Raw genomic sequence first — 17,695 nt, 5'->3', positions numbered from 1 at the left:
GAGGTCAGGGTACCAGTGCGTCTGGTAGGAAGTCTGCAAGGAATATGTAGCTGTATTCGTTTGCTAAGGGCTGCTGTAACAAAGTCCTACAGACTGGGTGGCTTAACAAAAATGTTTGTCACAGTTCCAGAGGTTAGAAGTCCAAGACCGAGACTTTGGCAAGGTTGGTTCCCACTGAGCACTGAGAGGGAGAATCTATTCTACACTCTCTCCCAGTTTCTGGTGGTTTTCAGGCACCCTTTGGCATTTCCGAGTTGGTATAAGCATCATCCAGATCTCTCCCTCCATCTTTAGACGGTGTTCTCCCTGAGGGCATGTCTGTCCACATTTCCCCTTCTTAAGAGAATACCAGTCATATAACATACGTGGCCCTTTCTACTCCATTATGACTACTCCTAACCTAACTAATTACATCTGCGTTGTCCCTATTTCCAAATAAAGTTGCATCTGAGGCACTGTGGGTTAGGGCTTCAACATATGAATTTTGGGGGCACACAATTCAACCCATACAAGCAGCAGAGGAGAGAACGGAGTCCAGCACCAGGCTGGGCTCCGCTATGGACTCCCGGTGCACCACTGCCTCCAGGCTGTGATGAACCAGTATGACTGGGTGAGGATATGACTGGCAAGTTCTTCGTAAACTTTAAGGGATAAAAGGGTTGTTTATACTTCAATGTTTTGTCGCTAGCAATAATTATAACTAAAATTATAGACCATGTGGAGGGCACCTTGTTCTATAAAATCCATGCTAGGAATGTCAACAATCATTTAGCTTATTGGGTGATTATTGTGTGCCACATATTGTTCTAGGATCTGGGGGTATATCAGTGCACAAAAATGGAGCCTACCATGACCTTCAAAGAAGCAGACAAATGTGGAGAACTCCTACAGTCTATGCCATCTCTACCACACAAAGAAAAATAAGTCTCTGATTTGGTTTTGCTTTAGGGGATCCAAAATTGTTTTTTTATGTCATCAGCCCCTAGAATATCTCCACCAAACATTTCCGTGTTCCAATGGGTCTTCCTTTTCCAATTCAACAATTGGAAACAAGAGTTTATTAAACAATGTGCTTGTTTAGTATTAGATTGCTTTATTTCCCAAAATTTTCATCTGCTGTGCAGAAAATATATTTGCATATATTTGATATTATTCATATATGCATAATTATTAAACATGTTGAACAATCACAACTTGGAATTACATCTACCTTATCTGTTAAAATATTTTCTTTTTAAGCCTCCTCATCTATAGGTGACTTCCAATTATATGAACTGCCAAGTATGGATTATGTTTCTAGTTTATAACCTTCTTTTCCCTCAGGCAGTTAGCTTTCTCTTTATGAGTGATACCTTTCATGGAGCTACCGAAGTGGGGGAAATATTAACTAGGAGTTTTGGTAGTTACTATTGTTTCCTGAGTATTTTAAGACCCATCCAATTTTGTATTAATAGATAATAACTGGTACTTAGAAATATTTATTATCTCCAAAAACTTATGTTCATCTTCTATGTATTATTCCAATATTAATGTAAATTATCATTACAATTAGAAACTGGTTACATAACTGTGTAAAAATACAGAAGGATTATTCATGAGTTACTATCTCATGCTTTCAATGCCCATTGAGCTTCTGGATCTCTGTTTGCACAGAACTGGTAGTGCTTGGCTATCTGCCCTTACAATTTATGCATTGCTGGATGTAATTTACATGGAAGATAAAATGAGTCACAATGCTCCTATTTCTAGTTCCTGGATTAGGTCCATAGCACCAGAACTAAGGGAAAGAGAAGATTATTGGACTAGGTTGATCAATTTAGCTATCCATTCCTTTTTTTAGAGGCACAGATTATTAATATAATGGCTAAACTGAAAGATTTCTCTTTGAGGATCAGAGCTAATGTCATGCCAAGCTTTCAGGGGAAGGAGGGAATAATAACAATACAGCAATGCCTTTGATTTCTAAAATGCTTTTCTTTGGAAGAGCTCAGAGTAAGCTTCTGTTTCTCACCTTTAATGCCAGTGTATTCCTAGGGCTGAAAAAGAGCCTTTTTAGTGAAAGCTGAAAAATAGAAGCAATTATTAAATGATAAAAGAAGCAAAGGCTTAAAAAAGAAATCTTTGTCCCCAGAAGAACACAAAGAAAATGAAAATAGGTCAAAAATATAAAAATGGGGGACTATGGTTTTTAATACTAGCTAATAGCTCAGTGCTAACCTTATTTCCCTCATCCCTCACTTATACACTTGTCTCCTCCTCTCTTTTCCCTTTCTCATGTCTTCTGTAACAGAATTGCCCCTTAATACTAACACTCTTCCTCTCTTTTCTGTTCATTTTGTGAACCTTCATTTTTCCCATCACCAAATCTTTCCCAGAGATTTCATTTTCTCTCACACACCCCTGTCTTTGCAGCACATTTGAAAAGACCGCCAGACTTGCCAGCCATTGTGGGAGTGAGTCCTTTTCTTCAACCTTTCCCCCCCTTGACCTCTCTGTGGCCTTTGACACCATGGATCATCCCCATTCCCCCAGTTGTTCCTTTCTTGACTTACAGAATATGGAAAAATCAAACTTATTTGTGTTTAGATTAAAAATTTGTGTTGGGATTGTATTTGGATTAAAATCTATTACAGGTTTGATGTAAGCTGCCTTAAGAAGGGTGTCAAGCTTTTTTGTCAGCAGAAGAACCCATGATATCACACCTTTATCTATATTTATATGTATACATATATCTATAGCTAAGACTATATAAGATTGTGTAAGATTGTCTGTATCTATTTCTGCATCTACACCTATAACTATAGCTGCATGTAATTCTGTATCAATTAGCATGAGACTGGTGAGTTCAATTAGAGATTAAATGAGAGAATTTAATTTTCTAAAATAACCATATATTATACCAAACAGAGAGAAAAAAAGCAATTTTTTCAAACAGGTATCATTTTATGTATGATATACATTAGTTTTATGGTGAGAGGTTAAGATCTGGGGATCAAACAGAATTTTGGAGTTAAGAGTTAAATATCTTTGAAAGCCTCTTGCCTTTAAAAAAAATAAGATTAAAGAGAAACTATAATTCATGATAATAAGACATAGCATGTAAATTTTGGAACTTAAGTCAAAACTTTTCTAGCTGGTTTCTAAGGCAGCTCCTTGGTCATTGGGATGAAAATATTCTCTGACCTCCTCTACCTTCTTTTGTCAGAAGGGAAACAACCAGCATAGCATTTTGAATGACCAAGCTACGTCAACAAGATTATTTCTTTTGAAATCTTCTTATCCAGTTCCTCCAGAACTTATAATTTCTTTTCATTTTAATTAAGACTGAATCAAGATTTTAGCTTTTATAATTGCTCTTCCCTGTTACTGTCATCTGTCTCTCCTCCTACCTCTGTGATCAAATCCCTGCTTCACTGGTTTCCTTCTCTTTCCATGTTCAAACCCCTTTCATCTTAAAATATAAACTTCTTAAAAATTAATAGCCTAATTATACAAATTCATTTGACAGGCACCTGATCTCTTCATCACAACCAAAATTTTCAGAAAAATTGATGATACTTGCCATCTTTATTTTCTGGTTCTCATCATCATTAGTTCACAGAAACAGCTCTCCTCAAGGTCACTAATGACCTTCTGATAAATTCTTGCTGACATATCAGCCTCTGTGACTACTTGACCTTTCAAAAGGCATCACTGGCTGTTTTTGCCTTTCAGATATTTCTCTTCTATCTTTTGAGAAACTTCTCCTCCCCCCCCCATCCCCCATCCCAAATATACTCCTGGCTTTCATTTCTTTAACCATTCTTTCTCAGTCTCCTTTACTATCTCATCCTTTACCAATCCTTAATTGTTGATGCTCCTAAAACCTCAAAGTACTTCCTTTCCTCTCATTCTGTATTTTCCCCCTCCACAGGTCACCCATGCCCAAAGCTTCAATGGCCATGTGTGTGCTCTTAACTCCTTCATTTATATCCACTCCACACCTCTTCTCTGAGTTACTTTAGATAGCCAACTGCCTGCTCAACACCTTCATTTAAATTTTTCAAAAGCATTGCAAACCTAACATGTTTAAAAGGAAATTCATAATTTTTCACACTAACCTGGTGCTCTATCTTAATTAATAACATTATCCTTCAGCCTGTTGACACTCTTGAAAACTTGAACTTATTGTTCACATTTTTCTTTGCTTAATCATCAATATCCAATCCATCTAGTAAATCTTATCAATTTAGCTCCAGAATGACTGTTGCATCCATATACCTCCTTCATTTCTTTCATCATATCTCCTTTGGACTCCAGTAGTAGCTGCCTGGATATTCTCCCTTCATCCACCCTGATACCCACTGCCCTGATCTCTTCTCCACACAGCTGCCCAAGTGATATTTATAAAAGGTAATTGAAACATGTCACCCTCCTAAAGAAAAATATGACTTATCATTGTTCTTAAAATAAAGACTCCCATCCTTAGCACTGACCACCTGCTATTCCCTGGCTTCCATCCCTCATAACTCCACTTTGCTCTCTGTTCTAGTCAGGTAATTGGTTTTAAATGCACCATACCTTCTGTAGACCCTTAGCGTATAAGGTCATGTCTGCTTAGAATCCTATCTTCTCTGCCAGTTGGGGCCCTTATGTTCCTGTGGCCATATTTTAATTTAGTTTCTCTTCAGAATATCACTTCTGACTCATGTCTGTTCTGTTCTGTCTGCTTCACACTAACTCAGGTATAGGAGACGGCAGCTTCCCGCCTTGATTTGTCCCAATACCACTTGTATAAGATTTTAATAAAAATTAACTGCTAACAGTCCATTGTAGAAGCCCAGACCAAACTAGGTCAAATGTGATTTTACAAATTCCTGTTCTTTAGTTCTTTGACCACACCTGTTATTGGTTATTTCTTCTTGGCTGACATTTCTCTACAGGCCTGATTCAGTTGCTCTTTTGCTCAGTAGCCTCTCATGCCTTCTTTCTTCCATCTCTCTTTTTCTCTACCCCACCCCCACATTCTCCTCTCCCCTCTTACTTCCACTCCTCAGTTTTATATTCATTATTTGTGTGGGTGGTCTAGTTCTCTCTTTGCTGTGCCAGGCGCTCCTCAGAGAATCTCATCCCCACCACCAAACATGATGATATAGTTACTCTTTGAGAGGCACTTTATCCTACCTTTTATAACATAAAATTATTTTGTGTCACAATAATATAAACATTCAGTCATCCACACTTAAATCATCAAAACTGTCACTGGCCTATCTCCTGTATTTCTCTTATTCAATAGTCATCATAGTGAGTTTGAGGGATCTGGATGCTGATCAAGAAAAAAAAATATGACCACTGGGGGGCAGTTGCACACTCTGAGCCTTATTTGGATGGTGCTTTGATGGGTTTGCCTGGGGAGCCAGTCACTCTGGGCATAAAACTTTCCAAAACAACTGCACAGGAGCTGCCATCAGAAGGGAAGGAGGGCAAGGGGACTCTGAAAGAAAAGGAAATTCCCAGAGGGGGCTTTCCTGTCCAGGTGATGCCCTCAGCAGCATGGCCGCAGGGGTTTGGGGTCCTTTATGGCTCTCAAAGTTGGATAATATGGATGCACAAATAATCACAACACAAGATCAGCTATGGTATCATAAGAAAAGCATCAACATTCTCTGGGAGCTCTGATGTGGTGGGGAAAGCTTCTAGAAGGGGGTTCAGGGAAAAGGTCCTGAAAGAGATGTGGCATTTGGGGGAAAGAGAGGAATTACATAATACTAAGATTTCAAGCCCAGGGTGATTTTAAGTGTAGTGATGCCACCAATCAGTACAGGAAGAAACAGGAGCAGAATGGGATACACAATTGGTCTTAAGAGGCTGTCATTGATTTGAGCAGGTACAGTCTGGGATACGGAAAGGATATATTTGTGGAGGTAATTACCGAACAGTGAGAAATGAGGGAGGTGCTCAGGTAAGAGGTTGGTGCCAGAGATCCAGGTTTGGGAATGATCCCAGAGATTTTATTTTTTTTTTTAATTTTTTTTTCAACGTTTATTTATTTTTGGGACAGAGAGAGACAGAGCATGAACGGGGGAGGGGCAGAGAGAGAGGGAGACACAGAATCTGAAACAGGCTCCAGGCTCTGAGCCATCAGCCCAGAGCCTGACGCGGGGCTCGAACTCCCGGACCGCGAGATCGTGACCTGGCTGAAGTCGGACGCTTAACCGACTGCGCCACCCAGGCGCCCCAATCCCAGAGATTTTAAATATGGTATCTTCAAAGTGAAGTTACCTATGGAGAAAATACTAAATTTGAAGACAATGAAAGTGGAACCTTGATGTGTGTCTACACATAAGGGGTTGAGGGAGGAACCAGAAAATGAGACTGTAACTAGTGCAATTACATGGTAAAGATGAAGTGTAATACGAGGTTGGTTGTGGCGAGGCAGAGTGAATGGATACATTCTACATCCGAAATCAATCATCCTTCAAAGTCTGGTATGAATCTTGCTTCCACCACATACCCTTCTCAGCCCACGAGATTGTTTTTGTCATCTGAATTCAGAAAGCTTATTGTCTGCAATTCTCACTTGGCAATTAATTGTGCATTACCTTAGAACATTACTTATTTTCATGGTGTACTTACCTAGATGGCATCGTCTTATAATTTTTTGAGTCATCCGTATGACTTCATCCATAGTAACTTATCAATAAGTACATATTGATAAATGTTTTGTAATGTTTCTCAGTAACTACAAAATACGGGATTCCCTCAACCCATTATCATATTTATCTTTTTGTTGTTAGGCTTATTCTATATGCTTAAATTATGAGGACTGTATATATGTGTGTGTGTTTATATATATAATATATAGCTTATATTATATTAATTATATATAGTGTGTGTGTATATGTATATGTATATATATAGTGTGTATATATAGTGTGTGTGTGTATATATATATATATATATATGTATATATATATAAAATAGACATATATAATCTCCCCTCATTTCCCCTGTCTGTATCTGTGTCTCTGTGTCTGTGTCTGTCTCTCTGTCTTTCCAAAACAATTGTTGATCTCTGACTAAATGCTAGGAGCTCACTTTGCTAAAAGCCAGGAATACAGAGATGTGTAAGACCTAGTCCCAATTTCAAGAAAGACAAAGTGTATAAGGGAGTCAGTTTGAGCCAGGAGTACTAAACATGAAGACTGGCCCTAGTTAAGAGTGAGTCCTTGAGGGTATGATAAACACAGAAGTTGCAATAGCCACAAAATATGTGGACCAAGGAGAGGGAGACAGTAGAGAATGTGTTCGAGGCATAGTAGGATTAAAAGAGATGCTTAAGGTAAACCTTAAAGAGTAAGCAAGAGAAATCTAGGTGCAGAGATGCGGTAGGGGTGGAACCATTCCAAGAAGAAAGGAGAGGAGGGGCAAATGTTCTAATACCAGAGAGCATGGTGTGTGTGTCCGTGTGTGTATGTTTGTGTGTGTGTGTGTGTGTGTGTGTGTGTGTGTGTGTGTGTGTATAGAACTATGGGACTTCTATCCAAGAAGCATTCTCTGCATTCTTCTTTATCAGTTATGTTTAGTCATAGCAGGAAATCTAGTAATTACAAATTCAATGTCATTTCGAAAAATGTCTAGATAACCATTTATAGATATACATTTATAATTTGTGATAAGCTTAAGTACCTTTTCAGAATATCATGCTTCTTTTTTTGTGTTAATGCTTTGCTATTGTGTAATTTGAGCTCTGGCTGTGCTTGAGATTGTGATATATATCATAGAAAGTACAAATGTCATCGCTGTGGATAATTATTAGGTAAGAGCCAGTGAAGTCTGCCTTTCCCACTTTCTGCTTTTTGAATATGAATCAGAAAGCAATTTGTTAGCAATTGCTAGTGTATGCCTTCAGTTTTCAAGTTGTTAAACTTTTCCTCATTTTTGAGTCCTTCACAAGATTGATAAGATAACCTTTGCCAGCCTTGAGCCAGGGCATGGACAATAGACTCCATTCATGGGAGATATTCAGTCACATCTTGATGAAATATGGACACAGCATTTCTAGGAAGTTGATGTTGAAGTTACTTCCAATTTCAGAACCAACTGTTCAATGTTTGTATTCTGTTTATGATACATTCAAGTGTTCCTATGTTTTTATGTGACTTAGAGAGCCCGTGGTTAAATGGCATGTGGAGCTCATTTAAGAAACTTAGTGAAGCTGAATTAAGGTAGTTTCTGAACAGACAATAAGAATGTTTATGATGTTACCCATTATGGCGATTCAGGACCACTGATGAAGCCAATTCCACCACCACCACCACTACCAAAACACCAATCTGGTTTTTTCTGGAATTGTTTCGGAACACAGAGAAGAAAATACATAGCTTCCAATAAAATTAAAATAGTGGAAACACACCTAAGAAATTTCCCTAGGAAATTACCACATAGTTAAATGCTTGCTACGTACTTTTATATTTTCTCATCTGTATTTGTTCAACCTCTTCTTCAGTGGTTTTTATTGTCAGTGAGTTGATTGGTAGAGTTGAAGGAGGAAAGAAAATCCTGATTGAGATGTGAGTTGCCATGGCAACTACAGTTATATTTTTCTGTGTGTAACTATAAATGGTAAAATGTAACCCTTCTAATTATACTGCTACATTTTTAACTCTATTGGTACCAGACCCTCTGCAAAGTTTGTTGTCATGGTAAATTAAATCTATATGTTTCATTTGTATCCCAACAAAAGTCTTTATTTTAATTAGAATCTGTTTTGCAAAAATTAAGATTCTAAAACTCTTAGTAAAATATCAAACTACAGTGATTTTAAAATCTAATCTGAATGCCTACAAATAGCCCTTCTGGACATTCAAAATAATTAAAATGTTAACCTGAATCAAGGTTTATTATTTTTGAAGTGTGTCATTTGAATAGAATGAAAAGAAAGCAAATTAAAAATGTGCCAGTGGAGGGCTTAAGCTTTATTTAGCAGAAAGTTGCTTTTTCCTCAGTCCTATGAAGTCAACATAGACAGGCTCTGCTCTCCTAATGCTGGTTTTAAGTAACTCATGCATTCAAACAGCAACCATCAGAGACATCCCTGCTCCCCACCGCCCATCCAGATTCACCGCCCCTGCTCCCTTGGAGCCCCTGTTTCCTCTATTGCTGCCCCAGGTTGCTCCTCGAACTATGATGAAGCGGCAAACCCTCAGACTCAGAAGCAGGAGCAAGGAAAAAGCTGTGAGAATCAGGGTACTGAGGGGCAAGGGGCCCTGCCGAAACCATCACCCTCCAGGTTACAGCTCCCTCTGTCCCAGCCATACAAACAGTTTGATTTTTTTTAAAAAGTGATTTCACCCTGTAGTAGTTTTGTCTGAAGGTCTATCAAATAGAGATTGTAAATTTCACCTCTAAAAGCATGAAAATTCTGAGAGATTAAAGGGGCTGTCTGTGGTGATTCAAATCTTAGTGTCAATTACATAAATCATGTTTTTTTCCTGGTAAAACTGAGCAGAATTGGGACAGGCTGAGGGATGGTGGCTTGAATTTCATGAATAGGGGATGGCTTTGGAGGAAGAAGACTGGGAGGGAGAGAGTCCTAGGTGTGGTATAGTGTAAGTGACAGGAGCATACTGTGACATAGACTAGGCTTCCAAGAACGTAGGAGGAGGGTAGTGGGAAAAGTGGGTGAGGGGTGTGTGCGAGGGCCCACATTTTACTTAAGAGTGTCTGCACACTTGGGGGCACTGCTTTGTCCTCTGATCTTTCTTCTTCCTCTGTCAGAAATAGACAGAATATTAGATACATGGAATCACAGTATGTGTAGCCTTTTGAATATGGCTCTTTCACTTAGCACAATGGATGTGGGGTTCATCCATGCTGTTCCGTGTATCAGTAGCTTATTCCTTTTCATTGCTGAGTAGTATTCCATTATTTGGAGCTATACAGTTCATTTATCCGTTCAACTGGTGAAGGAAATTCGGGTTGTTTTCATAGGCTCTAAGAGTTCACATATGGGCTTTTGTGTGTACCTATTTCTTGGTGTGTGGGATTGCTAGGTCATATGGTAAGCATTTGTTTAACTTTATAAGAAACTTCTGAGCAGTTTTTAAAGTGACAATTCTATTTTGCACCCCACCAGCAATACACGAGAGTTCAAGTTGTTTCACTTCCTTAACATTACTTAGTACTGTCAGCTTTTAAAAGAATTAGTTTAGCCATTCTGATATGTGTGGAGTGCATCTCATCCTGGCTGTAATTTTCATTTCCCTAAAGACTAGTGATGTCAAGAATCTTCTCATTTGTTTATTTGTCATCTGTACATCTTCTCTGGTTAAATATCTGTTCAAATTGTTGGCCTATTTTTTCAATGGGTGGTTTGTTTCCTTACTGTATATTTGCGAGTTTTAAAAACTTATGTACTGCTTACAAGTCCTAAGTCAGATATGTGATTTGCATGTATTTTTCTCCCAATGTGGCTTGGGAGAAGAATCCTTCTCTTAACAATGTATTTTTGCAGAGCAAAAGTTTTTATTTAATGAAGTCCGGTTTATCAAGTTATTGTTATTTTTTTAGTAAACTGTGCTGTTGGTGTCATATCTGAGAGCCCTCTGCCTAACCCACAGCCACAAAGATTTTTCTTCCAAGAGTTTTATACTTGTATGTTTTATATACAGGTCTATGATTCATTTTGAGTAGATTTTTTTTGAGAGACAGTGAGAGTGAGAGCGAGAGAGCGAGAGAGTGAGAGAGCGAGAGAGCATGCGCGAGAGAGAGCATGCACAAGCAGGGGAAGGACAGAAGGAGAGGGAGAGAGAGAATCTTAAGCAAGCCCCATGCTCAGCGCAGAGCCCGACATGGGGCTTGATCTCAGCACTGTGAGATCATGATCTGAGCAAAAATCAAGAGTCAGATGTTAAACTGACTGAACCACTCAGGGGGCCCCTGGAGTAGACTCTTTTTCAATGCTAAAAAATTTTAGAACTTCACCTGATAGTAATTGGACTGTTCTTATTATGTCTTTGAGAAAATATCTAGGGACCAAAAGTTGCTATGAATTTAACAATACTTAAAATTTCTGTCTCTTTGTGTCTATTGGCTAGCTAAAGTTTACATATTTTCTTATAGAGCTAATTAAATTATGTTAATTTAAATTGTATTAACCACAACCACATCTACATACATTTGGAAAGTGCAGTATATCAATGTGCAAGGTGCTTAATCTATAGCAAGTACTTGGGGCTCGGTGGAATTAAGGATGCCTTGTAATAACTCTGCCTTCCCACAGTCATGTAGTGGTTTGCCAGCCACAGATCTGGACAGATCTTCTCCTTTTGTAGATAAAGAAGCAGAGGTTCAGAGAATCAGCCCTCTTTCTAGCGTCCAACTGAGTTAGTGGCAAAGCTAGTCTAAAACGTAGGTCTCTGGAATTTTGAGGAAGGTGCATGCTCTATTGCTGTGTTATGGTTTCTTGAAATGGCCCCTGGCCACTAGGAAGTGAGACTTCATTATAGTAATCATTCTTTTGAACATGTGCCTCACATTCTATAAGCTCTTTGAGATCAGGGACCACATCTTTTTTAGCTTTTGAATGCCCAGTTTTGCTCATATGTTGCTATGTGTCCTAATATTAAAACTGGGGCATTTGTGGAATAAATGCTTGTTGAGCTAATGACTCCTTCCTTGGGCAAGAAAGTAATGCATGACAACATATTGTTATTAGATTTTCACTGGGAATACTGGTGTATTGGTATTGGTCTGATCCAGTATGATCTAGAGAATAACACATGAGATTCAACATCAGAAAAAGTAAGCTGAAACCCTGGCTGGCTGAACTACTTACTAGCACTGTGACGTAGGGCAGATTACTTAACCTTTGGGACTCATCGAAAAACAAAACAAAACAAAACAAAAAACAAAACATACTCCATGAGATAGATGTATGAATGGAATAAAATAATGCTTGTGAGAGCTTGACCAAGTTAGTATGGCACTGAAACTCAAAAACTAGAAGTTCCATCTCCTTTGTCACTTTGTGGGAATAAAAATTCAGTGTGTGAAAAACAAAGCCTAAGCATGATGGAAGTTGAAAACAAAACTCACAGTTAAATGTTAGAGTTGATTATTCTTGTTTCAATCTAGGCATGTGCTGTAGTAATGAAATGCTTTTCACAAGAGTGTGCAGACAGAAGTCCCAGAGCCAGGCATGTTTTGCAAAAAAGCCATGATGAAGAGAAGTGATTTTTGTAGCAGCACAAGAAAAAGAAGTAATATAAACTGCTTCATGATGTCATTTCTATTAGCTCTGGCCTTCGGGCTCATCTGCAAGTTTTCCCATTTCTTATGAAAGCTGTCTTTTTTATTCCCAGAAGTTATTCCTTAGAATTATAGTCACTCATGTGACTATAGTCACATAGTCATCCATGGTGGCATGGATCCTGCAAAGGTCTTGTCGGCTTGAAGGAAAGACAGGGGGTAGAGCCAGGGGTCACCTTATCCAAGCTTAAAAATTGCATCTCACAGTGGTATTCAAAGAGGATCGTTCCACATGCATGTCTCTTGTTTCCTTCTCTTCAAAACATTCTGGGCCACAGCTTCCTGCCTCGCTCTTGCATTTTAATCCCCTGGCTTGGCATTACATCAAGCTCCTGGCATGGCATGAATGACTTCTCTCATTGCCCCTAAGGGCTTGGGTTCTGTCATCTGTGGCTGTCATTGCGGAGATGCAAATGAAAGCTTCTTTGAGGTGAATTGAAGTCAATGTGGCATTGCCTAGCCCCAGCCCAGCAGTGCTCTAAATGCAGCACCTTCCGAAAGCAATATTCCCCTCTGTTTTTCTTGGCCTTCACAACTGCACACCCACCTTTTCTTTCCAGGGTAGTCCCCAAACCATATCTGTACCGTGTACTACTTCCGTATCCATACCTGCTTCCCAGATATACCCAGTCAATATCACCTGCCTCTTTGAGGGCTTAGCCATTCTAACATGGAGGAACTTTAGCTTTTCATCAGTGTGATTCTGGCATAGGCAAACTTTGGCACCATTCTATTTCTCCTTTTTGTAATCCTCCTTTTCATCTTTTTATCTCTCTCCTGCCTGTTCTCAGACATCCAGTGTCCTGTGCAGACTTACTATTTCCCAGGACTGACCACCTTCTTACCCCTTTCATCTACCCCTGGAAGAAAAGCATATAATCAGTGAATCCACCCAGGTACACTAAAGACACGTTATCACTTGTGATATCCCATTATCCCCAACACAGGGATATTTTTTGAAAAGAGAAGGTTATGGCATTTCATATAAAATAATATCTAATTATAAAATCTAACACTAAACCAGAATGGGGAGACTATTTTTTTAGGTAAATTTTTTTTCAGGTTTTAAAACCTAAACAGGTTTTAAACGTTTCAAGCTGCCCTTCAGTTCTCATTTCCTTCCTCAACAAATAGAAATGCATCCAATCATTCCCCCTTTCAACACATCTGTTGGGCACCTAAATCATACACAATCCTAGTAGTTAGGATATAACTATACTTCTAAGAACTTTCAGCCCAGTATGGAGACAGAAAATTATGTGTAATCCAGAACAGTGTGGTATGGGCCTAAAGAGGGTATGCTGTGGGGAGACATAGAGATGTATCCAGCACAGGTTTGGGTGCCACAAGGGACAGTAATGACTAAGCCAAGTCTGAAGCTACAGGAAAAAGTATCCAGGGGAAAGGGAGAAGCAGGTAGTCCAGAGAACAGAGGGAATATGGTGATGGGGTGGTTAGGAGTGCAAGGGTTAGGAGTGCAACACCTACAGTGTTGGGTTTATGTGGGGTAACAAAAGCCACAGCACTAGGTGTATAGTGAGCACTTACAGTGAGCTAGGCAGTGTTCGAATTCTTTGCAGGCCCTTCTCCTGGGTTCAATGCCACCATCAACACAAGGAGCAGGAGACTGACCATACTCTGTGCACTGCCCATCACCCAGGCAATCACTATCACATCACACTCTGCTGAGAAAGATTTAGGACTGATTGCATCACCTCCTCCATCTCTATGGCCACAGATCCCCATGAGAAGCTCGGTCTGATCATTTCTTGTCACCTTGAGTAGCCCCACAGAGCTCTGTCCATCACTGACCCTGACCCAAACTAGCAGCATCCTAAGCACTCAAACCTTCCACAGTACCTCCCTGGATGTGTCATCTATTACCATCAAAACTGGCTGCTCTGCAGTCTTGTCTTTGAATAGCACTCATCTGTTTGTTGAGCTCTTCTAGAAGACTCTGCTTCCATGGGGTCCAGAAGAAGAGGAGAGGTCCTGTTTGCTCTTCATTGCTACTTCCTATCAATGTTAGCTTTCTCCTCCCTAAAGATCCCCTATCTTCCTTGAAATTATGGCATCATGAGCTTCTCTTCATCATTGCAGTCAATTGAAGGTCTCAGAGTCACTCACCACCCCTCTTTCAAGATTCTGGCACCAGGCTCATGGTCTCTGTCACACCTGCCTCCTGCCATAATGCTTGGTGATTTTCAAACCCATGTGGAGGATCCTTCCCCCAACTGGCCTCTCACTTTCTTGATCTCTTCTCCAATATTCTTGTCCTTTGCCCTACCTCAGCTATCCATACATCTTGCCTTTGTAAGTAACCATATGCATTTCAAAGTTTTTCCATTCTGCTTCTACTTTCTCTCTACTCCATTCAGCCCACTCTCTCCAGTCCTCTGATTCTAGAAATTTCTCAGCCTCAGCCCCACCAATCACCAATCCACTGATTCTTCACATTGCTTCTACCCTCATATCCTCTGTTCCCTCCATGTCCATCTCAGATCCCACAGTCCTTCCTTATAATCACTTCCTCATACCCCCCTTGCCTTCCTTTGCCCTCATTCTCTTTGTTGCACTCACTTGGCTGAATTATAAGCTTAGTTAAATCCACCTCTCTGTTTCACCTGTTTCTGCCCCCTAAGCAGCTGAATATGGCAAGAGAAAACAATGGCAGCTAGTTTTATTTTAATTCAATGGCCACGAACCTCCATTGAGCTACTGGTGCTGCCCAGGGATCCCTAGGATATCATGGGGGAGGGTTTATGGAGCCAAACTTCCTGGTTCAGATTCCTCCCTCTGCCACTTACCAGCTGTATCATCAGGGATATTTATCTTCACTTTCTGAGCCTCAGTCTTCTCATGTATAAGGTAGAAAGAAGAATGATACTTATCTCTGGGATCACAGTGAGGATTAAATGAGAGAGCTCTCTGTGTTTCCATCTGTGACCAACCAATAATCTCACTTGTGTCGCAGGTACCCTTACTTCTCAAGTCTCATTGTTTTCTGCTCACTCTGCTGCACCATCAAATTTCACTGATTCACTGGGTCATTCTCATCGCGATGTATGCAAACTCTAGTAACCTTCCTTGACCTATCAACCTTCAGGAAGCCACCCATTTCTCTGCAAAACACCTCTATCTCCTATTTTCTCTTAAATACACTCCTATAAAGTTGTTTTTCACTACTGCTCCATCAAAACTGCTCTCACCAGCGTTACCAGTGAGCACAATCTTGCCAAAACCATGGAAACTTCCCCATCCTTGTTTTATTTGATCTGTCCATTGCATTTGGTATGGCCAGTTCCTCCCTGCTTGAGACTTCCCTCACTTGACTTCTGGGGCACTACACCTTCCTATTTCTCTTTGGCCACTTCTCCTTGGACCTTTTGCTGTTTCCTTCTCATACCCTTGACATCTAAATATTGCAGGGCTGAACCCTGAGCCCTTTCTGTTTCTTCATTTACACTGAGTCTCTTGGCGATCTCGTCCAGTTTCAAGTGTCAAATGGCATCTCTAAGTTGATGATGCCCATATTTATATGCTCTTCCTCCAATATCCTCGTGGCTCATTTTATCATTTCCTTTAGGTCTTGACTCAAATTTCACTTCACAGAGACGCCTTCCCATTTTATATAAAATGGTGTTCTTGCACCATCAGTCTATATATTATATTCTCTTACTCTGTTTTATTTTCTTCATCTGTCATATATTTATTCGTGCATTGAAAGCCTTTTGAGAAGAGAGAAATTATCACTTTGTAGAATGCCTTGTACATAGAAAGCTACCAATACATGTTTATTAAATAAAAGCATGATCTCATTCAGCCCTGACAACACCCCAGCAACCTTATGAGAAGGGTTATTATAGATGAAGAGATGGAATCAAGTTAGCCCATTATCATACAGCAGGCAGTTCAGACAGCTGAACTCCAGGGCCTACATGCTCACCTAGCATGCTACAGAAGCCAGAGGGGTACCTGGAGTCTGGATCACAAGGGTACTTTTACTAGGTATGGAATTGATCTTGAGGATAATAAGGAGCTACTGGAGTGGTAGTGGTGGGGGTTGGGGGGTGACATGCCCTGGGTAAGGTGCTGACTCCATCCAAAATATGTACATACTTGCCTGTCTGCAGTTCCTGGGTCATCGAATCATGCTGGCTCAGAAGTCGCCTTGGCTCTGGGTTGGAAAGTTTAGGCTGACAGCATATGTATGCTTTCCTAGCAGCAAACTGGCCTGTGCTGCCAATATTTAAACCAGATTTAGTTAAGAGCTTTGAGTCAACTTTATCTTGATGTCTGTAAAACTGAAAACCTTTCTTGCTGTTTCCATAGCAGCCTGATGGTTGACATAATTCCTAAAGAAGATTATATGTTAATGCCCAAGAACGATTTACGACACTCATGGCCTGCTGACCCAAAATGCCACAACTTGAGCTAGATAGTCTAGGAAATATTAAGCTTTTAAAAGGACATTATATTTCAAACTATAATAAAACAGGATGAGGTTTTCAAAAATCTGATTAAATGAACTTTTAAAATGCCTGTAATTTAAATATTTGACTCCTCTAAAGTTTAGCGTGGTATAGATTCTGGCCTTTCATCTACCTCATGCCAGGGGGGTGAGGCAGTTGTAAGATGCACAAGCTATTTCCATATAGGCAATAAGTACATTTGGTTAATAGATGCTAAAATTTGCAATGTTTCCATGGTGAAATGAACTGCTGTTTTCTGTTTTAAAGGGAACCAACTGTTCGCCCTCCAGTACCTCCAAAGCCCATTTCTCCTGTTTCATCTCCTAACCAGAAGAGACGGGAGAATAGGTGAGACCTGGCATTCCAGAATTTCTTGGCCAAAAGAAGCAGTTATAGAAATGAAAGCAAATGAATTGTGACCTGTTTTGTGCAAAGCATGGGTATGTTTTGTGCACACATTCACTGAAGAAGCACTTGTAAAGCTTTTCTAATTTTCTATTTGCTGACACAAATACGTATTTATGGGGGCGCCTGGGTGGCGCAGTCGGTTAAGCGTCCGACTTCAGCCAGGTCACGATCTCGCGGTCCGGGAGTTCGAGCCCCGCGTCGGGCTCTGGGCTGATGGCTCAGAGCCTGGAGCCTGTTTCTGATTCTCTGTCTCCCTCTCTCTCTGCCCCTGCCCTGTTCATGCTCTGTCTCTGTCTGTCCCAGAAATGAATAAACGTTGAAAAAAAAATTTAAAAAAAAAAAAATACGTATTTATGTTTGCCTTTGAATACTTATGGCCATTTCCCATCTTATTGAAATACATTTTCAAGATAGAAGCTGAAGTGTTATACATGAATACATATATAAAAACATATATAATGACATATATAAATACATAGAAACTATACATATGTTTCTTTACTGAAAACATATATATATATATA

At 39.8% G+C, this 17,695-nt stretch overlaps 1 protein-coding gene across 18 annotated transcripts in view; it reads left to right on the top strand.

Annotated features, from left to right (window-relative positions):
* SCEL (sciellin) overlaps window positions 1-17,695 on the top strand; it is a 322,196-nt gene that overhangs the window by 241,966 nt on the left and 62,535 nt on the right. For all 18 annotated transcript variants that reach the window (XM_040487302.1, XM_040487300.1, XM_040487303.1 and 15 more), the window contains one exon: window positions 17,031-17,111. In XM_040487302.1, coding sequence (XP_040343236.1) covers window positions 17,031-17,111 — 81 coding nt within the window. The remainder of the gene's footprint in view (window positions 1-17,030; window positions 17,112-17,695) is intronic.

The sequence above is a fragment of the Herpailurus yagouaroundi genome, unplaced genomic scaffold (genome assembly GCF_014898765.1).
Source record: "Herpailurus yagouaroundi ecotype Mexico unplaced genomic scaffold, PumYag 164, whole genome shotgun sequence".
In the NCBI taxonomy this organism is placed as follows: domain Eukaryota; kingdom Metazoa; phylum Chordata; class Mammalia; order Carnivora; family Felidae; genus Herpailurus; species Herpailurus yagouaroundi.
This window is presented reverse-complemented; position numbering and strand designations above follow the sequence as displayed.